General features: G+C 38.1%; 2 protein-coding genes across 9 annotated transcripts in view; one reads left to right on the forward strand and one right to left on the reverse strand.

The window, feature by feature from the left end:
- Window positions 1-4,252, reverse strand: part of AASDHPPT (aminoadipate-semialdehyde dehydrogenase-phosphopantetheinyl transferase) — a 33,672-nt gene extending 29,420 nt beyond the window's left edge. For both annotated transcript variants that reach the window (XR_014185386.1, XM_082065265.1), the window contains exons 1-2: window positions 4,021-4,252; window positions 2,731-2,956 (exon numbers count right to left, since the gene is read on the reverse strand). Coding sequence is in view for 1 of the 2 variants with exons in the window: in XM_082065265.1 (XP_081921391.1) it covers window positions 2,731-2,956; window positions 4,021-4,185 (391 nt within the window). In the remaining variant the exon portion in view is untranslated. The remainder of the gene's footprint in view (window positions 1-2,730; window positions 2,957-4,020) is intronic.
- Window positions 4,253-4,442: 190 nt separating this feature from the next.
- On the forward strand, window positions 4,443-22,504 carry KBTBD3 (kelch repeat and BTB domain containing 3). 7 transcript variants are annotated; one of them, XM_082056963.1, is made up of 5 exons: window positions 4,443-4,606; window positions 11,977-12,322; window positions 13,487-13,734; window positions 16,572-17,646; window positions 19,509-22,504. In XM_082056963.1, the coding sequence occupies exons 3-5, from the start codon at window positions 13,511-13,513 to the stop codon at window positions 19,584-19,586; spliced, it is 1,377 nt and encodes a 458-aa protein (XP_081913089.1). In that variant the 5' UTR covers window positions 4,443-4,606; window positions 11,977-12,322; window positions 13,487-13,510; the 3' UTR covers window positions 19,587-22,504. The 7 variants fall into 7 exon arrangements, with proteins under 7 accessions (XP_081913089.1, XP_081913083.1, XP_081913085.1 ...); XM_082056957.1 differs by having other exon boundaries at window positions 16,572-22,504; XM_082056958.1 differs by lacking the exon at window positions 4,443-4,606 and adding an exon at window positions 4,896-5,312 and having other exon boundaries at window positions 16,572-22,504.
- Window positions 22,505-24,044: the final 1,540 nt, after the last annotated feature.

Genomic DNA, 24,044 nt, shown 5'->3' on the forward strand with positions numbered 1-24,044 from the left:
TGCACAACCAGGCACTGACTCGCTTATGACAATTATTTCTATGCATAATGTCAAGCATTGAAGTTCCTTTCTCTCCTTGTCAAAAGATATAAAATATGTATACAAGCTGTTGACAGCTAAATTACTTCAGGAGAGACTATGCAGAACTCCAGATATCTGAAGAACTTCAGATATCTGAAAGGAAAACCAGAAATTTTGCAACGATGCATTTTTTACTCCTCTGTATACACTATGAAGCCTGCCACCATGAATTCAGACAGCAGATACAGTGGCTTGCCCTAATAGCCCCTTTTTCTGTTAACATACACCTAGATCTCTGACAAAAGAGGGAGACAGATAAAGTAGCCATGGATAAAAGACCCATGCTCAGGAGTCCATGGTCAGGAAATTCCAGCAGGCTGCATCTGTCACTAACTTGTTTCAGATTGGTCATCTGCATACATAATTTTTCAATATCACTTTATTACAAAAGCACCAATTTAATTCCATCATTTACTCTTTGGAATCACAAGCATCTCCAGAATACCCACCGAAAACACTGAGGCATGTATCAGATCTCAAAGCATTATTTAGTCTCACCAGCTCATTCACAAATTAAATCCATGCAGCTGCTGAGTGCTGGCAGCTGCCATCAACAATTCTAGGACACCTTGCCAGAAGACTCTCCTGCTACTGAAGAAGTTAAAAACTGAATGTTGTATATAACCCCTGTTTTTACTTAACTAAAAACTGAGTTCAGCTTTTCCTACATTTCTGCTGAGATTAAACTCCCTGATACCAAATCCTACTCTGAACTTCAGATTCACTTTGTTATTTGTGTATCCTGGGACAGGCAACCAAAAAGCTACATGAGAGAAACAGAATAGCAACCAAAACGTCATTGATAGGATGAACTCAAGATATTTTTTTCCTAAATTTAACCTGCTAAAGGTGATATAACTATGAGTAAGTGACAATATATACTGACAGCCTAACTTTGATTCCACACCTCTCATGACAGCAGTGATCAGGGACACTGAATGAAGAATACACTCACACGCAAGGTGAAAGAACCTTGATTTGTTCTGACGGTGCCTGCAGAATAAGCAATAGATCAATGGACATTGAGTTATCCACTATTTCATTGATTCAACATGAGGGGAAAAAAGAAGGGAATACTGAATAAATAAGAAAAAAATGCAAGAGAAAGGAAGCAGTAGAAATGAGATTTTTTTTTAATAAAGACAGCTAATATTGAAGTTAAAAGATTCTATTAACTGAAAAAACCCTAAAATTATATTCCCTCACACAGTTTAATGAATTATATTCAAAAATGGAGATGGAATACGAATACAGGCTTCTAAAGCAACATGTAAAGTTAAGCCTCTACTCTTCACAGTTATTTCCTAATTTCAGGAGAGTTTAACACATTTCATAAGACTTGTCAGCTGGACAATGGGTCTTTAAAATGTCAGCTACATTTCCAGCTGCATAAAATGCCAGCAGAGGATGCAAGAAATCCCTGCCTCCACATATATCATGTATAAATGACTTTCAATTTCTCATTTACCATGAAAAGCTTAAAATACAAAGAATATCTGAACGTTTCGCTTTTCATTATTTACCTGCTGAAACAGGAATTATTTTTCAAATTAGTAATTAGGGAGCTGACCACCACCTTCAGAGTGAGGGTTTACAGTAGATAGAAGTGAGTCACAGAGAACTTCACTAAGGATTGCAGTAAAGTTTCGGTGTATCTCAGCTAAAACATGTCAATCCAAAAATGTACACTCATAATAATAATTAAAAAGGTATAAAGCGATCAGAGCAGAAGTTATCCAGTCAGGGTTTATTTGAATCTTTATCTTAATACACAAATTATTTTGTATCATAAAATGCTGGGCAAATTGAAGACTGCAAAGAGATTTCCTAAGAACACCGCTATTACTGTCACATCTGGTTAAACAGTTGAGAACGATTCTCAAAAACTAAAATTCCAGTAAATTGTAAATCCCAGTATATTTCTCCCTTAATCCACTCACGCATCTATGAACTTTTCTGAACCAGATGATCTTTGTAAAACTGTATTTAAAAATACACTTTGCTACAATTCTAATGGATAATTTGTGTCCTGAAGTTCACTAATAGTCAGGTTAGCGCAACATTTCATACAAACACAGAGGCCAACAACTAAAGCTTGTTAAGTTTTGTCTTTTACCAGGGGCACCTCAAATGTTCCCTCCTCATGATCCCCTTTCACTGAGGCATCCTGCACACTCACAGTGTATCTCCAATGCCAGTTTGCTACACTACTGGGCCTAGTGTTGACACACATAACATCCACATTTATGGGACAAGGGAGTAACACTCACAGTCTATAAAGTCCTCATGGGTATGGATCCCACAGTCGCTAGTTGGAAAGTTTTCCCAGCTTCTACTGGACAGCAAACCCATAATTAAAATATCTGAAAATATCGGTCCTGCCAATATCATAGCAGGATTCCTGACCACATTTTTCCATTGTTCTGCTTTTCTAAACTGGAAATATATCTATACCTAGCATAACAGAAAACCCAAAATAAACACCCAAGACTGCATTACACAATAAAAAAAAGGCAAATACACCATACATTACTTCACTCTCTTCTAATTACCCTACATTTCTAGGACACAGACTGGTTCTTTGTGAAACATTAAAATGTTCTGCACTTAAATACTACAGAATCCATTTGGGTCACCATAATGCATTACCTGGTAAACTAGTCTTCATAATATCAATGCCAACTTGAAGCTCAGGCTCAGCTGCAAGAACTGCATAATCTCCTTGATGAGAGACATTGAAGTTGTAACTCGAATGAATACTGAATACGTTATTTGCCAAGAAAGGTTTTCCTTTTGATGTCCTCTGCAAGTGTATTTCATTCCAAGGTATGCACAACTTTTCTGCAACTAATTTCCGCATCAGCAGGCGACCAGCCTATGAAATAAAATGGAAGTCATTCATACAAAATTATTATGCTATGCGCAAAGTACCCATGGTTGCTAGAAAACCACCTGTCTTAAAAAAAAATAAATAATAAAAAAGCCTTATTATTGCAAATATATTTTAGCCAAATTATTTAGATTTCTTATATAAATGCCTGTGTGAAGTAAATTGAATCAAGAGTTCAGACCCAAATACATAATACACTTGTTAACACTATTAAAACACAGACAACACAAGATCCAATGAAAAGCAGCCTCAGCCTAGAAGAATCCCTTCTCTACCTTATTCACTTAGGATACTTTATTGCACAGATGAATACTTTTTATATCACACTGAACAGTAAAACTGTCTCAACAGGTTTCCTTTCAGTACATCCATTCAGTCACTTACATGCTTAATGAAATACTGAACAGCTAAAAATGATGAGTAACTTCTTATAGACTAATTAGCAGACATCTGTATTACTACCGCATTGTTATGTGAGATTTAAAACCTGAATTAATTATGTAAACCAACTTCATTCTTGCACACATTACACTATCGTCTTCATGTACAGTCTCTTAGAGTACCTTGATGCCTCCTAACTTAACATCACGACATAAAGCTTGTGAAGTCTTTCAGAATAACTACTATCAGCAGACTGCAAACGTCCATTTTTCCTCCTAAGTGAAGGTGAAAGTAGAGCTTGCAATTAACACTTTACATGCCCTTGCAGGGCTGCATACTTTCCTACGAAAAGTGAGGAATTTGGGCAATACTCAATCTGCAGAGAGGCAGCGGCGTCCCCACGGGAAAGGGCCGGTCCCGGGGCCACGACGGCAACTGAGGGGGCTCCTCAGTGGAGCCGCCCGCGCCCTACAGGGCCCCCGGCAGCCTCTACCGCGGCCCCGCGGAGGGTCGGGCCCCCCGCCGACACCCGCACCTGCCGCAGCAGCGGGGAGGGACGAAGCGGGGGCTCCGGCCAACGCGGTGCCCTGTGTCCCGCCGCGGGCTAACACGGCCAGCCCTGAGGAGGGGAAGCCGCCCCTCGCCGTGCCCACCCCCGGCAGCTGTACCAAGGCGGCTTTGGCATCGCGGGCAAACACAAACTGGCCGATGCGGTCCTTCTCTTCGGGCTGCACCAGCCGCGCCGCCAGCAGCCACTCCTCGCGGCAGGGGCGCCAGGCAGCGCACGGGAAGGCCCAGCGGACGCTCCCCATGGCCGCGCTCCGCGGCGCCATCCGATGGCAGCGGGACACTCCCCCACCCCTCAGCCGCTCTGCCTCAGGGCCGCCATCACCGGCCGGCGCAGCCCGCGCATGCGCACCCACTCCGCCGGTGGGTGGGACGGAGAGACTCTGTGTGGAGTCACAGCGGCCAATCCAGTATCAGAGTGCCTGTGAGTGACAGGGGAATGCGCAAGCTCTCGACTTATCAGGGGAAAGGCGGTGCCTGCGGCTGAGACACACCCGTGGTGACGTCAGCGAGCCAAGAGAGGAACCCGCTCGGGAGGATGGGCAGGCTTTCATTTGGATTGACGGCCGGAAAAGCCATTCCGAGTGCAAGAAACGGGAGAATGACACCGGAAGAAGCCAATCCGCTGGCGTTGCTGCTGCGGAGGGTGGGCCAGACTGGTCGGCGAGCTGCTGGTGTTGGCTGCAGGTGGGTGCGCGCTGTTCGTGGAGAGCGCTAAGCGAGGGCTCGCTCTTCGCCGGTTGCGGAGAGGCGGCAGCGCTGGAGACCGCCACATCCCGTGGCCGGGCCCCGCGGTCGCGCTGTGAGAGCAGGGGAATCGCTTTGCACCATCCTGCCCGTCCTGTCAGAATTAGTCCTCAGAATGAACGCAGGCGTCGCAGGGCGCATGCGCGGGGGGCCTGGGCATGCTCAGTAGCGGCGCTGACGCCGCTGCCCTCCCTCCCGCGGGCGGGGCGAGGGGCGGGAGCATGGTGGGCAGCTCTGATGCCACCACTGACGGGCTGCGGGAGCGGGCTGGCACCGGTAACGACCGGGATAGCAGTGCGTTGGGAGCGTCTGATAACCCCGGCCCTGCCAAAAAGGACTTATTTCCCTGTAACTTCTGGCCGCCCCCGGCTTTATGCGAGACAGGGCCGCGTTTCCCCGCTGGGGACAGTGACCGCTCGCGGCTCCGTTACCGGCAGGTGGTTCCCGCGGTGTCTCTGGCCCCATCGATTACCTCAGTTCAAGAACAACAGGGAACTGCTGGAGAGAGTCCAGCGCAGAGCAACGAAGATGATTAAGGGAGTGGAATATCTCCCGTATGAGGAAAGGCTGAGGGAGCTGGGTCTCTTTAGCTTGGGGAAGAGGAGACTGAGGGGTGACCTCATTAATGTTTATAAATATGTAAAAGGTGAGTGTCACGAGGATGAAGCCAGGCTCTTCTCGGTGACAACCAATGACAGGACAAGGGGCAACGGGTACGTACTGGAACACAGGAGGTTCCACTTAAATATGAGAAGAAACTTCTCAATGAGGGTGACAGACACTGGAACAGGCTGCCCAGGGAGGTTGTGGAGTTTCCTCTGGAGACATTCAAAACCTGCCTGGACACCTTCCTGTGTAACCTCATCTGGCTCTTCCTGCTCTGGCGGGGGGATTGGACTGGATGATCTTTTGAGGTCCTTTCCAATCCCTGACATTCTGTGATCTGTGCTCCCAAAGGAGCGTCCTGGCCCAGGCAGAGCTGATGCAGGATGGGAGCTGTAGCAGTGGGGCTGGCCTCTGTGTCTTCCCCGGGTCTGGCTGCTGTGTGTTGACTGGAAAAGAGGAGACAATTGTTCACAAGACAGATGCAAAGTGCTGCATCACCCTAGTTGTGTTCTGGATCGTATAGATTATGTCCAAACAAAAGGCTTTTATTTCCTGTGCTCTTTGTTCTGCTAAGAACTGTAATGGTGGTCAGAACTGGATTCCTGTGTGCTCTCAGTTGCAGGCCATCTGAAAAATATAAAAAAGTAATAATTCTCTTTCCTTCTTGGTTTTGAAGTTGGGCCATGGTTAAAAATTGAATGTCTATTTGAAAATGTATGACCGTTCTTACTGTTCCTTGCCTTTAGAAATATTTATGCTTTAACCATTCTATATTCACCATTCTTCATAAGGGTGGTGAGGCACTGGAACGGGCTGCCCAGAGAAGCTATGGTTGCCCCATCCCTGGGAGTGTTCAAGGCCAGGTTGGATGGGGCTTTGGGCAACCTGGTCCTAGTGGAAGGTGTCCCTGCTATGGCAGGGAGTGTGGAACTTTAAGGTCCCTTTCAATCCAAACTATTCTATGATTCTATGTACGAATGATGCAAAAATACAGAAAGTTACATTATTTCAGGTATTTCATAGAATCTTGTTTGTTTGTTTTTGTTGTTGTTTAGCATTCCCAGCTATTTCTGCACAGGCCAGAAGTACTGCTGTCTTTCTGCCTAAAATAAATCTCAGTTATAACTGACTATAGGTTGGTCTTTGTAAATATTTCAAACACAGAAGTAACATTTGGGGGAAAGTAGTGTAATTAACATATTTTTAAGTATGATTCGCATTTTTAGTCATGACTTAGTCAAGCAAGGGATGTCATACATACTCCCTTAGGTATTATGTTTGCAAAGTTAACTGACAGCAGCAAGCCCAAAGACAGCCTGGGAAAATGCTATTCACCAATATCATATTGTAGCTGAGGCTTACATTTCAAGCATTGTGTTCTGCACATTTGAAGAAGAAATTGTGGCCATATCTATATTTATTTACTGATATGTGATAATACTAATGGAGCGCAGATCTTACCTAGGTCAAAACAAACCCTCAGGTTTGATTAGTAGGTTTGACTTGTCTATGCTTTCTACTTGTAAAGATGAATATATTAGATATCCCACATTTTTATTACAAGTAAAACATACTATGATCATAAACTATGCTTAATTATTCTATAAGTATGCTCAATATTGCATGTATGTTTAAAAAAATCCACATATTTTAATGACATACAGAAATGACAGACCACAGAACCCAGTAAAAGCAGTAATTTCATCTTCCAGTTATTATTTTTGCTGGAATAAGAAGTAAGCATGGCATTTTAATTCAATTTTTTTCAGAAAATGAAAATTACAGTTCCTGAACCGTTTTAGCTAAGGAAATAATTTCTAAGTGAACTTGGTGAATTTAAAAAAAAATAACTTTAGGATAAAAGCCAGTCAGATTGAGTTCTTCTAAGTGATTATTTTCTTATCTTAATGGATTCATGTGTTTGTGAGAGGACATGCAATTAAAGATCCCTGCTTGCAGGGAGGAAATCTTCCACTTTGGAATGCCTCCAGGAATTGGCGCAATTTCACTGCTTCTTGCTGGTACCATGCTGGGTCATTTTTTCATGCTGTTTTTTTTCAATCTCTTCTAAAGAGTCCAAACCTTTAAAGACTCTGTGTCACCTTTCATGCTTAGAATACTGTCTCAACATGTATTATTGATAAATGGCACTTTTGTGGATTAAATGTCTCAAAATGTCACATGCATCTTTTTTGATTGTCTAAAAATGATTGACTGAAGTTAGGTTATTTATGAAAAAGCTGTGAGGCTGAGTTGCATTGAAATTTCCAGACAGGAATCTGGAATTCTATTACCGTCTGTTTTCAATCTTGAACAGTCATTGACAGTCAAAACAATAAGACAATCTGAAAGTACAGAGCTTTGTACTTGGTATTTATAATTTAACACGTTTATAATTTAATTACATTTTAATCCATTGTGTTTTTAGTCAGCAATTACAAATGTCACCAAATCCTTTAGATACCTGTTCCATTCATATTCATCTTGCTGCATAATAAATTAGGTGCTGTTAAATCAGAGATGTAGTGGGGAGTGGTGTCTTTAAAAATAGTTTACGTATTAATAATTTCTCCCCATTTGAACAGATAAGGAGTGAAAATTGTAAATCATCTTAATGGGTATATTGTAGACTTAACAAAGTAATACTTGTTTTTAATATTAGATTTTAAAACGCTGACCTTGACGTTTCCAAAATTTACATTAACTGTACAGTTAAATATTATATGGAAAAAAAATCTAAAACTTCTCAAGAGAAAGGTATACAATTCCTTTATCTTTGCTGGTCTTAATTCTTTCTGCCTCAGTACATAAAATTTGCTGTAAAATACCAGCATTTAAGATTTCTCTTTTTTAAGATCCTGCTATCTAGTAGGACACGCCCTCCAAGGTGGGAGAAGGCTTAGTGACAAAGGTAATGTTCTCTGGAAGAACAATTTATTTCTCATAAGATAGCTGCTAAGAACTATTAAGAATCCATGTTGTTTTTTTTATTGCTGAGAGAGTGCTGTACAGAGAGCGCTGTAGCACAGCTATATTGTACTTTGGAATAAAACAGAGAGATTGTTTTATGATTGTTTGTAAATAGTAAAGTACCAAATAAAGGTTGAGTTTGGACTGTCTTTGGCAGTTGCATTGGTAGAGGAGAGACCATCTACACACAGAATGTTATCTGTACTGAGTGCACACGTGCCTGCTGTAAGATTGGTGTCCCTTGTGCTGCGAACCCTCTGGGGCTTCAATCCGATTACAAAGGTTCAATCATGTTTATTGGCAGGCAGGCGTGACCCTAACATGCCTTTTCTGACCAAGTAGTAGCTTATGTACACATGATACTTATGTATGCTCAATACTTTCTCAAAGCAACATCCCCCAGGCTATTACAAAGTCATATATATTTGTATATATTTTTTTATCTTTCTATTATAAAGTGATCAAAACAGTTTGGTGTAAGTCCTCTCTCATGCCAGTCTGTACCCTGTGTCCTCATCTGGATGTTCATGCTCCGTTCTTATTACACAGGCCCTTGCCCTCCCTTGTTTAATACATTTTCCTCTGTTATGCATTTAGAATTAATTGCACATCTTCTACTGTTCTCAACTTTATTAGCATATTTAAACTTCTGTAACCATTTAATCTGTGAGTCACAGTATTTAAGGCTATTTTGGCTATCAGCAAAAGTGTTTATGAATACCTGTACTTTATATGAGCATGTTCTGATTGATGCTCTGATCAGAACTACAGTAGACCCTGCACAAAAAAGAGTTCATATTTGCTTAAAGTTCAGTCCGCAGTTTTGTTTGCTTTGCTGTTTCAGATCTGGTGGAATGGCTGTGAACACCGTTTCCAGGAGGCATATTGCAGTGGTTATGATTTTAGTCTATATCTATTGAGATATTCTGGAAATGGATGTCCTGGATGTTTTTGGACTCTTATGCAAGTTAAATAGTAGGCTGTGTTTACAGTCTCTTAGTGAAATATGTAGGGTTAAAAAAATTTCCATGAAATTGATACTCAAAAGGGCAGCTGGACTTCCCGAAGGATAAGTATAAACAAATAAATTGCACATTTCAACTTCACCCTCATACAGAATTATACGTACATCTATGAAAGATTGTTGATGGCACCAACTAAAATATCCTTACAATTATGTTGTGGTTTACAACTATATTTGGAAAGGGAACAGTAGCATTGGTGAAGTAAAAAACTTCCTCTAGAAATTCAGTAAATGTTTTTGTCAGCTGTTTGCTTGGTATACAAGTATTAAAGTCAGTTGAACATTTTCTTGTAGCTTTTTCAGATACTGTTAATAGGAATGTGTGTATATCTCATATTTTGCCTATGGACTTAACAGACTCCTCAGTGTGGTTACTTGACATGTGGGTCAACAAGCTCATTATGTTCCAGGCTGCTCCATCCTTTATCATCTTGGGAAAAGGACAGTGTTAAAACAGAGGGGCCTTGTGAACAGCAAACTAATGAGGTCTGGGTCCTTACTAGTGGACTTTGTGATAAACCGTAAGAATGCTCTTACCCTCAGAGTTCCCAGGTGGTCCCTTAGCTCATCCACCGTAATGACCAAAATTTACCATCCCCAACCTCCTTCTGTTCAGCTGCTAGTGCTTTGTGGCCATACACAAGCTGTCCCTTTCTTGCCACTTAATTGTCAGGTGTGCAGAATGCCTTACCCCTCAACTGGAGATCTGTACAGATAGCTTTGGGAGGTACCTATATCTCCCCAAGCATGCATTATGTGGGCTTGACCTTAATAACTTGGAAATCTATATAGAATTTCACTGTAATGCCCAACAAGCCACTTGTTTGATGTGACTTTGAAGCAGAAAACCAAGGCAAATGTATTCACTTTACAGTGGTTTGGTTTTGGAGGGTTTTGTTTTAGAAAACCAGGCTAATAGCTAGCCAAGCATTTGTCAGTGTAAGATGTGCAAACACTCAGTATGTGAGCAGAGAAGGTTTGTCAGGTGGTAAAGTAGCTTGAATTTGTTCACATCAGAGAACACATTTGATCTCACCGCTCACCGCAGGCAATACCCAGTGGCGTACACCAGTGCCCCAGGTCTGATGCGTCACTTACAGGAGATGCTGGGAGGCTGGTTGTGTGACAAGTGCCTGGTGGGTCAGATAATGGAAGAGGGCTTATTTTATATATATAGCCTTTGCCTGCCATGGTAAGAAGCTGTACAGTATGCAGCCGGATGTTAAGAAACAAAAGCAGGAGATCACAGCTCTAATGAACCACCACTGAACTTTGGTTCTCGGTAATCCCCATAAAGACAGACTTTGTAACTGGAATCCTGTGGGAGTAAGTGGAGCAAATATAAGGAGGGTTGTTGCCCAGCTTTCCTGAACTCCAGACATATACAGCATATGTCTGCACCCCCTATGTTTTCTACCCTTTTGTCAATAGCTTGATCAAATATTTAGAAATACAACTATTGGCTAATTCATATGGCTTTGTAGAAGAATGGATGAAATAATTACAAACGCTACTTGGCCTTATTCAACATACAAAATTTTAGTTGAAATGTTAAGATATTTTGGAGGGCTCTCAAATCATCAACAGATACAGTAAAGTGGTAAATTAGTACCAAAATTATCAAATTTTTTTAATATTTATTTTTTAATGGAGTGGAGGGGAGGGTGAATTAGGCTAAGCTGTAGCACAGTATTCATTAGTATCTTCCTTAATGATGCACAAAACATTACAGGTACACTGCTGAAATTTGCTTTTAATTAAAAATAAGGAGACACTGCTATTAAGATCAGGATTAGGATGCACTGGATGACTTACAATTGGACCAGTGAGACACCAAGATCTTAACTATAATGCTGTACAACAAGTCTGATGTCATGGAAAGTAATATGAGATCAAACTGGAGTGGATGAAGATAAAACTGCAAGAAATAATACGGAAAACAAAAATTCAGTCTTATAAATGGACCTTGGAAAATTCGACAATTATTCATTCTAAAAAAAGTTGTGAGAGGGTATCAATGCTTGACAATTGCGAGTGAATAAATATGCAAGGTAAAATCAAGTCAAATGACAGTCTTGACAGAAGAACAAATATATGTAAGCATTAATAAATTGATTGTGTAATTGAAAGAAGGTTTTCGGTCTTGGCACCAGTGTACTGGGATTGTCTTTCTGTGGAAACAGTGGCAGTAAAAGAAAACTTTCTGAAGCATAGATTGCTTTTATGACAGTGATTATATGATGTCTTTGCCTAAAATAGCCAAGATGGACTTGATTACATTAGATGTTTCTGTGTTCATTATACAAAGATGAGTATTACTGAAATTGGTAATCTTACTTACAGAAAGCAAGTAGTAGGTCAGAGCTTGCTATTGAAATGGCAGGCAAAAGGAGAAATACGTCTACTATCTATTATCAGTTACAGAATTTTGTGAAAAGGTTTAAATTTCCTTTAGAAGTGTTACTTTACATGATGACAAATGAACCTTGAAATTCACTTACCTTTTTTTAAGTTTCATTCAAATGTGGGAAACTAATTTTACTGAAACAACTCTGCATTTGAAGATTCAGTCTTTTGAGGAACAGGCTTTTAAGTTCATAGGAAAAGGGTATTCTAGAGAATAAAAGCTTTATGATTTATGGAAGTTGCGGGTAATGAGGCCATACATTTTCAGAATAAATAGTGGTCTTGTTCTTCTGTATTTTCCTAGTTCCTCAGGCTTAGAATGGAAAGAGTGAATACGTGAGATTGTCTGGCCATGGGAAGGAGAAGATGCCTGCTCCAAGGGTGCCAGTGCTGGCAGCAAGATCACTGGATCTCTTCTATTCCAGGAGACATGGAGGTCTATTTGTGGTTGGAGCTACCTGACTAGCTAAAGTATAGATCAGTCTGCTATGAAAGTACCTCCCATGAAGAAGACTGCCTGATCGCTTAGTTTGCTCTGAATGTATCACGTTATCAGATAAGCCTTTTCGTGAAATTAAAAACCAAAACCAATATTTTTCTGTTTTCTGGGTTTGGCTTGGAACTTTTTATCCCCTTCTTTGTCAATTCAGGTGGGCAATTAATCTGTTGCTAATTTTATTTGGAATTGTGGAAGCAGAATCCTGCAATAGAAAAACCTTGGAATGTTTCCTTAAGCTTTAAAATAGGGAAGCTTGAGTCAAAATTTGCAGTAAGGGCAGTTTATGCATCTGTAGCACTATAAATAGCACTTCAAGTAGATTTAAATAAAATATACTCATGTTTAGAGTTTCTTTATCTTGCCAAAGTGGAGTAAAATATTTTTAATGTAAAAAATAGTGAAGCCAAACTTACCAAACAAACGATACACTTCAGTATAGGGATTTTCAACAGAAAAACTTGGCTTCTGAAAAGGAGATCGCACTCTCTTAAATCAGTTCTGAAGGCAGTTAATTTATGCCACTGTAAATGAAGTTCACAGTGTGCAGCATAAGATGTAGGAAAACACACAGCTTTGTAGCAAGACTAGAGGTACCAGATAAAATCAGTACCAATTGACTAAACACTCAAAGTTGCACTGTCACCAAACTGTCTCTAAATGACCCCACTTGGTAAGCCCCAGCAGTCCTGTGATTAGGCCAGGGTGCCGGTGGGTGTTTGTTTTCTGTTATTTTAGTCAGGAATGCCTAATGGGAATCCATTTATAGAAAGTGGTGTAGCAGCCTGTATCTCCCTTCTGCTGTTGGCCATAGAAAGACCATTGGTGTGCTTTGAGTTTGGGGCTTTGTAGTATACAGATGAGCCTGTTGGAATCTAAAAATATGGAACAAAGTTTTCCTTTTCCATCTTCATTTTACATCAAACTGTTAGAGTTTGGGCTTTTATGAGGGTAAGCCTAGGACTAGTCATTCTCTCAAATGACGATTCAAAATTTTAACACAGTCCTCGGTGTGCTTCCTGTGGACTTTTGAAAAAATTCCTCCAGGTGGGTACTATTTGTAGAGTTGTTCTCTGACACATGCCAGGTATTTTACTTTTCAAATTATGCTATGTGTATATATTTTGCAAAGTAGAAGTATTATTATCAAATTAAATTCAATGTAAAAGTCACTTATAACACAGATTTAGAACTATGCATGGGATTTACAAACCAAATTCAATGCTGGAAATTTTTGTTTGTTTTATGGGACATTGATATTTTATTTTATTTTTAAATAGTAAGACTGTAGTATCAATTACTTTTTTTTCCATTTCAGTTTCAGGAATAGACTGAAGAAACCATGGCAAATCAACGGGATTATATTAGCAGACCTATTTGCAATGGAATTTCTGTTCCTGAAAATAAGATCAATTCCTTAGTGGCTGAAGGTCATGGACAACAAATTCTAAAAGTACTACAGAAGTTCAGAGAACAAAATATATTTTTTGACTTTAAAATTCTTGTGAAAGATGAGATAATCCCTTGTCACCGTTGTGTACTGGCAGCATGCAGTGATTTTTTCAGGTAAATCTAATTTTGGGATGAGTTTGCAAGAAATGAATTGTAAGTTCTCTGGGAGGGAAGGAGGCAATATAATTACAAAAATTAAAAAATAACTCATCACAACTTACATATGCCTGCAGAGTTTTGAGGAAAGTGTTCAAACATCATGTTAAGGATAGAAAACAAACAAACGAACAAATAACCCCAAACAAATATAGTGTTAGATGCCTAACCATACCTCAAATAGGTCTTTGTATTTTCAGAGTGACATGAGGAGTCTATGAATTTGAGATTCAGACAGCAGTCTGAAATACAAATGTCAAACCATAAGTTCACGGTTCTGCTGTTAGGCAGAATTGACACACATTGTGTATGTTTAAGACTCATCTGTTGCTTGTATCTGTACCTAAAGGTCTGCAAGGGTATTGTTTGACATTGTATGGGACAGTCTCTGTACTTCGACACATTTATATTGTGAAACATAGAAGGTGATTTCAAATACATCTTGCATGGAGCAATTGTGAATAAATTGTACATGGTTTTGGAATGGGGCTTCATTTTGTTTCTCTCAGATTAGTGGTCAGTATAGTAGAGTTTGTCTTCAGAGGTGTTTAAACATATATTTCTTCTACACTACAGTTTTCTGCCTTTTAACATGAAATGGATCTGTGAACTTCCTCCTGGCGCTTAAAGCTATGCTTTCTTAAGCGACAGACAGATCATTTGCATACAGGATATGAACTTATGACAAACCTTGCTAACTTTTTTATTAGTAAGAGTCAAACTTGCAATGCCACACTGAAAGTCTGTTTCCAAAATACACTCTTAAATATAACACAAAGTTAAGATGCTCTAACAATGAAAAAATTGACTCCAAGAAATACCTTAATGAGCTTGACTCAGTTGTCTATACATTGATAGCAAGTATTATTTCCAATGTCCTGGAGCATCCTGTGGTCTGTAGGAGTCTGCCATATATATCAGAGGACATAAGCTAGACATGTTTTTAGGACTACCAAAAAAAGAAATCCAGGTGAAATAAGCTATTTCTCCACTGTAGCTGTATATTTGTTTTTTTCATTGACACACAGAACTAGTTGTGTTTCAAGTGTTTACTGCTTGGCAGCACAGAGATGCTCTGGCAGAAAGGAATATTAGAATGAAATAATAGCTTCCAGTGGTAATTTTTAGATCTGAAGTTAAGCACATGGTAATATTTGTGGCCTTTCCACTACCTACAGGCTCTACAGGTTAAAATTTTCCAGGAGAGACCTCTTCCTGTGTGTAATAGTTGATAACAGCAGCCATCAAATCACAAGTTGTCCTGCAATGCAAGGCCCATTTATTACCTTCAGGGAATAAAAAGTTCCTGAGTCCACTAGGTAAATTTTAAAATGAAACACGTTTTGTCTTCCTTGGCCTTTGGACTTCCCTTAGTTTGGGTTTCATTGTGTAAAGCCGATTCAGCAACACTTTGCTCCCTACTTGTTAGCTTTCAAAATCAAAGCCTTTGCCTAGGTTGCTCTCCTTCAACTAGTATTGTTCAGTTGCTATTTTACTCTCTAATTTAGAGATTTGTATCATAGGTCTTGGGTTAATGAGGAAAGGGTTCTAAGGATCATTATTTAGTATGCAAAAAGGTCTTTGAGACATAAGTGTCTTATTGTAATTTTATGTTCTTGTTCAGGAGGTCAGACAAGTTCCTGCTTTACGTGATGTTCACTTCCCAAAGAATATGCTATACACACTGATTTTTTTTTTCTCTTTGTCTTCATAAAAGTATGAGATTTTAAAAATCACATACTGTACAGATACTAATTGTATAACTGACCTATAGTACATTTTTAACAGGAACTATCTATAACATATTAATAATCCAGATTAAATACTTTGTATTTGATGATTTATCTACATCTTTTTCCACTATAATCTTTTGTCAAATATAGAAGCCATTGCTATCACAGCCTTCTGCTTAGGCTCTGGGAGGGTAGGGCAAGCGATGTTGCAGCACTATTCTGTTGCCAGCACTTGACTGGCTTGGAAAACCTTAGTTATTTTTTCTTGCCATATTAGACTGTGTGAAATACTTAAATGATATTGCATGTGTTAATAAAGTAGTTAAAATTTGAATAAAATTTGCACAAATGTACTGTTAAATGATGTTGGTTCCACTATTTCAACCATTGTCTTTTTATTCAGTCACAATCCACTTTCTGCTCATTTCTGCACATTTCATTGTATTATCCAATCCTATATCAAAACCTGTTTTTTTTTCTGACATCTGTCTGTAGCCATGCATCTGTCAGTCAATTCTAAAGAATTAAGTTTCCTTATATTTTTTCTCCACATTCTCTCCTCACCCACTTTTATTACTGAGGAGTGCACCCATCATCCATCCAGCCATTTGCTCAGCCTGCAATTTGAAGGCCTTTTTTTTGCTTAATTTTCAGTATTTACAGTGCATGACCTAAATCATCAGGCTTTTCTGCTATTTCTTAAATCAGCCTTTCTTTCTCAGGCTGTTGAAACTGTTGCTGCTCCAAACAATTTCACATTTTCTTGCACATTGAGAGCTGTAGACTTCATCTCTTTCTGTGAAACTCCATACAAAACACAGGTGCTGCTATCATTTTTATGAGCATTTTTATCACTTTGAATGTTTTTATCACCACTCCTTGTTTCTTCACCCTTGTCAAGCAAATGCATTGTTCTGACTTTTGAGAACCTCCACATTTTAATCTATATAGCCTGCCCATGTTATCATATGTCCCTGATTGTCTTCTTCCTCTCACATCAGTGGTCTCTGTTGTTTGCTACATCTTTAATTTGTGTGTATATCTTCTATATTTTGTTCACAGAGCCATGTTTGAAGTTAATATGAAAGAACGAGATGATGGCAATGTTACTATTAGTAATCTGTCACCCAAGGCAGTGAAAGCTTTTCTTGATTACGCTTACACAGGAAAAACAGAGATAACAAACGATAATGTGGAAATGCTCTTCCAACTGTCATCCTTTCTTCAAGTTTCACTCCTTTCCAAAGCTTGCAGTGACTTTCTAATAAAAAGTATTGATCTTGTGAATTGCTTACAGTTGCTTTCTCTGTCAGAAAGTTATGGCTCTGTCCGCTTATTTGACCATGCACTAGACTTTGTACAGCACCACTTTTCCTTGCTACTCAGATCAAGTGATTTTTTGGAGATGAATTTTGAGATATTACAAAAATGCCTTGAGGCCGATGAACTAAATGTCCCTGAGGAAGAATCAGTATTGAAAGCTGTCCTTCAATGGACCAAACATAACTTAGAAACACGGCAGAAATACCTGCCTAATTTGATTAAAAAAGTGAGACTACACCAGTTACCTGAAAAGACTTTGCAGGACTTTCTACATTCTGAAGAACACTTACTTAAGACCGCTAATTGCTCAGTAATAATCAATGATGCAGTTAAAAATGTGCAAGACTTTAGTGGACTGTTTCCAGATGCACGTCCTTCAACAACAGAAAAATACATATTTGTTCACAAAACTGACGAAGATGGAGAAAACAGACATACGTTCTGCTACAACATCAAAACAGATAAATGGAAAGAACTACCACATACGCACATGATTGATCTTCCAGGGTCAAGTTTATCTAGCTATGGAGAAAAAATATTTATAACTGGAGGATGCAAAGGGAATTGTTATAGGACTGTCAGGCTTCATATTGCTGAGCCATTTCATGATGCCACTGACCAAACCTGGTGCTACTGTCCAGTCAGCAATGAATTCTCCATAGTCTCAGCTATGAAAAAACCCAGGACAATGCACACATCTGTTGTAACGTTAAATCAGCTGTTTGTAATAGGTGGAAAGACCAGAGGAGCTCAAGAAACCCGAAGTCTTTTGGATGTGGAATCCTATAATCCTCTTTCCAAAGACTGGAAATCGGTAAGCCAATTACCAAGAGGTATCTACTATCCAGAAGCAAGTGCATGTCAGAATATAATTTATGTTCTGGGCTCAGAAGTAGAGATTACTGATGCCTTTAATCCGTCTCTTGACTGTTTCTTTAAGTATAATGCTATGACTGATCAGTGGTCTGAGCTTGTAGCAGAATTTGGGCAATTTTTCCATGCAACTCTAATCAAAGCTGTTCCAGTGAACTGTACATTGTACATATGTGATCTCTCCACCTACAAGGTCTACAGTTTTTGCCCAGAAACCTGTGTTTGGAAAGGGGAAGGATCTTTCGAATGCGCTGGCTTTAATGCAGGGGCAGTTGGGACAGAAGACAAAATTTATATATTAGGTGGTGATTATGCTCCAGAAGAAATCACAGATGAAGTTCAAGTCTACCATAGTAGCAGGTCTGAGTGGGAAGAAGTTTCACCAATGCCAAGAGCCTTAACTGAGTTTTACTGTCAGGTCATTCAGTTTAATAAATATAGGGACCCCTGGTCATCTGTACTGACAATTTGCTCTGGAGAATTTTGAAACTCCTGAGTAAAAAAATCTATTTAAATGCACAAGTTTTAGAACGGATTTTTAGGTATTAATTTACAGACAGAAAAATATACAGTATTTTGTTTAAATCTTCCATTTACATTTTATGCTATAAAATTGCTTTTGGAAGAGTCCATTAAATTGTCATTCATGCTAGTCATTATATAGAATTATTACTTAATTTTTTATGCAAGTCTTCTCTGTAATTATCTGAATAATTTGCAAAATGATATTACTTTTCAAAAAAGCGTAGTTATGAGGCATTCATTGTGTAATATGTGCCATTATTTCTGTAATATTCACAGTTGTCCCAGTAGACAAATTGCTGTGTGAGAAAACTGACTGTGATACTGTTTTCCCTATGTAACTGAAGTTTAAAAGAAATCGACTTTACTGTTGTTTTATTTAGTTGTTTTGGTTTTGTTTGTTTGTTTTTTTAATATTCGTAAACCTGTAAGAGGAATTAATTGTCAGCTTTATCTTATCAGAATGATCTTAGCAAGGGCAAAAGCCAAAGTGACCTTCACAGCATTAAAACCAGGTATCTAACTTGAAGAGTCTGGTAATTCCTGTCATCTTACTTCAGCTCTTCAGTTTTACCACTTTTTCTCCATCCCTGTGCCTTAGTAGTAGCTGTAATTTCTGTTTTCATCTCATTAAGTGTGGTAAGATGAACTCTGATAACAGTGCAGGGTAGAGAAGATTTCTACAGGGTGGATGATTTGTGTGGTATCTTCGCTTCAGTCATGCTGTTAACTAAAGGTAAAGCACTTCAGGATGTTTTCTAACAGAAGTCTTCCATCTCCGAAGTCTCCAGTGCTATCTGCTGAGCAGCTACTAGGCAGCTTAGAGCAGCAAGCTCTAAAATAAATGTTAGTGGTTGCTTCGGTTAACTATGGGAAAAGTTCGTATCTTGTCATACATGAAATATAAAGTTACAAAAATAAATCCCAATATTTAAAGTAGAAGTAAATAGTATTTCTGAAGTGAAAGGAATCCTTTTTTAAAACTTATATAGTGGTTTGAATGAATTAAAACACTTTCATCTTGTACTTCATGGTAATTTTAAGTGTTAAAATATTACACGGTAAACACTACACAATATATTGCTTGATAAACTTTCAGTAGTTATCTATGATAATGTTAAAATTGTAATGGACTTTTAGTATTAATATTAGTCTAGGCATACGTTATGAAGGAAATTTGATCTCATGCATACAAAGTATCTGACAGAAGGACACAAATTAGCTCGGTATTATACATTCATGTGTAATCTTCCACAGCCTGAGACTTTTTTTTCTTTCCAGCTATTTGAAGAAGATATTGGGAGCCCTTGTGTTCCATATAATTTAAGCTGTAAGGTTGTCTTAGGCCAGACAGAATAGTTCTAAATATCTAAGCACATCTTTTCCAAGCAGTTTAAAAATTAACAAAATTTAGTGAGGAATCTAAAACATCTTTCATATGGCTTGAGATGACCGCAGTAAGTTCACTATCACGTCACTACTGAATTTATTTTTTGCAAAACTCAAGCTCAATATTAATGCTTAAAGCTTAATACTGCCTAGCAACGTACTTCTGTTTTAAACAGTGAACAATGGAAAGCTCGAAGTCTGTGATTGACTCTATAATATGTGGTCAGATACTTTTATAAATTTAGATAACATTCATAATAAATATTTTCATAAAGATGTAAATGAAAATTATGTACATTTGGAGAACACATTAATAGAGTGGAACCTTCCCACTCAATAGTTTATTTGTATTAAGATGTGTGCAAGTTCTGTAAAAGTAAATAGCTTTTTATTACAGTATTTCAGGCAACTTTCACATTTATTTTGCTCTTTTCATAGTGAGTCTCCAAATCATGTAACTACACTTAGCCAGGTAACCTTTACAATCACCATACTGAAATGTAAGCATTTTTATATTGGAACACAACTACCTTTTGTTAGTGCAAAGCAAATGTATTGAATAGTTTACAAGAGATGGAGAATACTATTCCTGCCTACTGAGGCAGTAGGAGAAAAATAAATAGACATATGGAAGAGTAGTTGTAGCATTAATAAGGCTACTTACAGTAGCATAGAGTCTTCATTAATCATTAATTGCAGCTTGTCACTTCCTCAGAAATACAAGGCCCAATTCCCCTCTGCTCGTATTTTTGTGTTTTATACCCAAGTAATAAGAGTATGCAATTTATGCAATGAGAAAAGTAACATATGCCCATAGTGCATGGGTGTAAATAGCTATGCAAACTGGAATAAACTAGAGAATTGCGAGTTTTTTTTAATTGCCACTGTCATGAGGAGGTTGCTGGCTTATGTAAACAGCAAATGAATCGGTAATTCAGGTGATGCTCTTTCCCCTAAGTTTTTCCTTACAGCAAGTTTTTGGCAGTCTTCCATCCAGCTACTTGCTATATGTATAAGCCTCTGGCATATGACATCAGATAGAGCAATGACATAGGTGGTAAATTACTCACTATATATAGTGAACACTGAAGCTTAATTTGGAAAATAGACATACTTCTTTAATATTGTATGCTACATTTGCACAGGAACTAGTCTCAGTTCCCAGTTTGACAAATCATTCATGGATTGCAATTGGACTTGAGCTATCTTACTTAGTGATCAGGAAATAATGTAGGAGTGTCAGTTACTTTGTACCATTACTTAAAGATACTGTGAAACAGTATGAATTTTCTTCAGTTATATAGGTAAGGCTGTATTACAACTCTCTCGGAGGGAAAAAAAGGTCATTTCCCACAATTCCACCGAGAGTTAAATCTGATAGCAGAATTGAGTGCAAAAGAAGCTGTGTTAGAAAGTCATGGCTAAAAACAAGGCTTTATGATAAAATTAGGGGCCTATGTTCCAAATCCTGTAGTTAATTGCTAATCATGTAAGAAATCTCAGTGAAGTCAAGTATACTACTCAGAAGAATATGGATTACTTGCATGAGTAACTGCTGTAGGTCTGGATCAAATGTTCAGTCTACTTTACACAGCTGTTGCGCAATTTTTAAAAACTCACAAAATTAGTGCAAAGGGAATTTTTCTACATCTTTTCTGACTTTTCAAGGCTCACAGTACTATATGAAAAAGTACCTTCCTCTAAAAATAGTCGATGACTAGATTAAAGATTACCTGTGTTCTCACTGAAATATAGTAAGATGTTTAAAACATAAGAATTGCATGTAAAATTATAATCTACTATTTGCACTTAAACAATGTAACCAAAACATTTCTAATAGTATTCTATTATATGTCACAGAACACTTTACAAGCATGACCAGTATAATATACACAAATATATATTGTATGTGGGATTTTAATATCCAGTAATGATTATATTGGATAATCTTAATTTTTGAAGAATGCTATCAAAACATTATGGCACTTTGATAATGTTATCACAATGGTTTAGTTGTTACAATAAATATCAATTATTCAGGTGTTGATTATGTTTGCACAGACATTATAATTATTATTTATGTACTAATGAATTTATTTCCTATATTCTAAATACATTTGTTGTAAGTCATTTTACTGCTGTTAAAAATTCATTATATTCACAAAACAGAGTAGATTTATTGGGTCAGATTTATTTCTGGTATCACTCCATGAAGAAAGCTGTGTACCTTCTCTGATTAATAGTAAGTAGTAGGTAAGGTATAGGCTATAGAATGTGCTTTCTGCAGCTGGTAATGTGGAGTCCAATTTTAGATGTTTCTGTTTGTAGGTGACCAACAGGAGGCAGCATAAACTCTATTTTAATTAAAACAGACAGAAACCAGGGATATATTTGACAGTATTTATAGGTGAACACTATGCTTAATTTACTTTTTTCCCTTCTAACATCCAATAAAGCATAGAGATCAGTAACATTTTGCTGCTGCCTGGGCTCTGCTGATATGTGGAAAGTATGATACTACATGTTTGCCAACATGTTCATTCTTCTGTGAAATAAAAGCACTGAGCAACGGAACCCTTCTCAGGTCTGTTTGGGTTTTCTTGTTTGTTTGTTTTCTACAATGTTTCTAATGAGGTTAACTACTTTTTTTTTTTTTTTTTCAACTGGAGAACATTTGGAATGTTGGATTATAACAGCCAAAATGCAGTCAGCATACACGAAAACTGCAGTGAGAGGTTTTCTGATTATCCTTGGACCCTGTATTTGTATATCCTTTGTACATCAATTTGCTGCTCCCACACTAAGTTTGATTAGTTTGCTGGAAAGTTTAAAGTTTACCATTGTAAAGCACTCATTTAAATGGCTATCTTTTTATGGGATCCATCCAGTTCATATTGATACATAGGGGTTTTTATAACAGTTTATTACAAGTAAGTAGGTATTTATTTTGATCAGAATGGGCTTCCATGCTACTTAGAAGTGGCTTTAAATAAAAGGAGATACAAGCTACTTAGTCTAAAATTTGTGTGCAAAGGATATAGAAATTGCATTAATACAAAGTGCGGGAGCCCTGTGTTGTCTTGTATTCATCCAGAATTTAAAATTCTGTGACCTTCAAAGCTCTGTATAAATAGAGTTACAGTGATAAATATTAACCTTCCAACACTCCAAGGCCTTTTGCTGTTTGCAGACACATAGGAAGCATTCAAATTGTTCACAGTGTTAAAAGCTTACACCGAGCAATGAAGGGATTCACAGACCAAATCTCAGAGATGTAGTTGTGTTACCCTGTGCTGGATCAGACGAAAGTTTCATCCGTATATGCTACAGCTCCAGGGAATTCACCAGGGACTTGCACAGTTTGTATCTGAAGTAGAGTATGGGGTGGGGCTTTTCTCATAGTGATCAAAAGCAAGGAAGCAGAGTCTGGATTTAGTGAATAAATTACACATAATTGTTACACATAAATTACATGTAAATTCAGTATAGTTCACATGAACAAAGGAGGTTCAAGGATTTTTGTTGGAGGAAACTGGTATATACCAAGATTTTCACCTGTGATTAATAGTATCTGTAATAGTGGAATAACAATAGGGGAAGAAAGTAGAGCTATTTAGATTTATGTGCACATCTACCCTAGAAAATCATATGCTTCCTAGTTCAAATTATTCTAATGGACACTAATCATATTTAATGTTTTTGTGCTTCATAATAGAAGGATACTCAATGAGGTATAATTAGCACTAATTTTTGCAGACTGGCAGACATTCAGACTATTAATGTCTTTCCTTCTCGTATAATTTTTGTACCTACTTGCACCCAAATCTAGTTTGAACTGACTTGCAAGACCTTTAGGCCACACTTGTATCTTATTTTTAGGCGCTGTCAAAATACTGGTAATAACATATATTGAAGCCTAGTTCATACCTAGGCCTTAGTAAGAAATATCCCCGTGTCATAGATTGCCAGGAACATGGCACAGTCTTGTTGCCCTACTCCTTACTATTTTCCTTTTCAAATTTTTACTATATTTAGTATGCAGTGGGCAAGTACAGCAACACCACTATCATTACCTGTAAGTAAGCTGATAAATTCATAGCCTTTCCACGTTTAGTTTCTATAAATATTTCAGGAAGTTCACTGCCAAAATTATTAACTGAAACTGGAATATACAATTTCAAAGGAGATTTTTAGTTGCATCACCACAATTATGATCACTAGAAGCCATATTAATCAAATAACCTATCCATCCAGTGAAAACACTTAAGTCCAAATACTGAATACAGCCCAGAATTTGGATTTGAAAGGATTAAGTAATTAATAAGCATGCAAAATAACACATACATGCATCGGGTTGGACAGAACAGAGGCTGCAAACTTCAGAAAAAGAATCTGAATTATCTACCTGCAAGTAGCGCCTTAAGCCTG

Source organism: Streptopelia decaocto, assembly GCF_964273445.1.
Source record: "Streptopelia decaocto genome assembly, chromosome: 1".
NCBI classification, from domain to species: Eukaryota; Metazoa; Chordata; class Aves; order Columbiformes; family Columbidae; genus Streptopelia; species Streptopelia decaocto.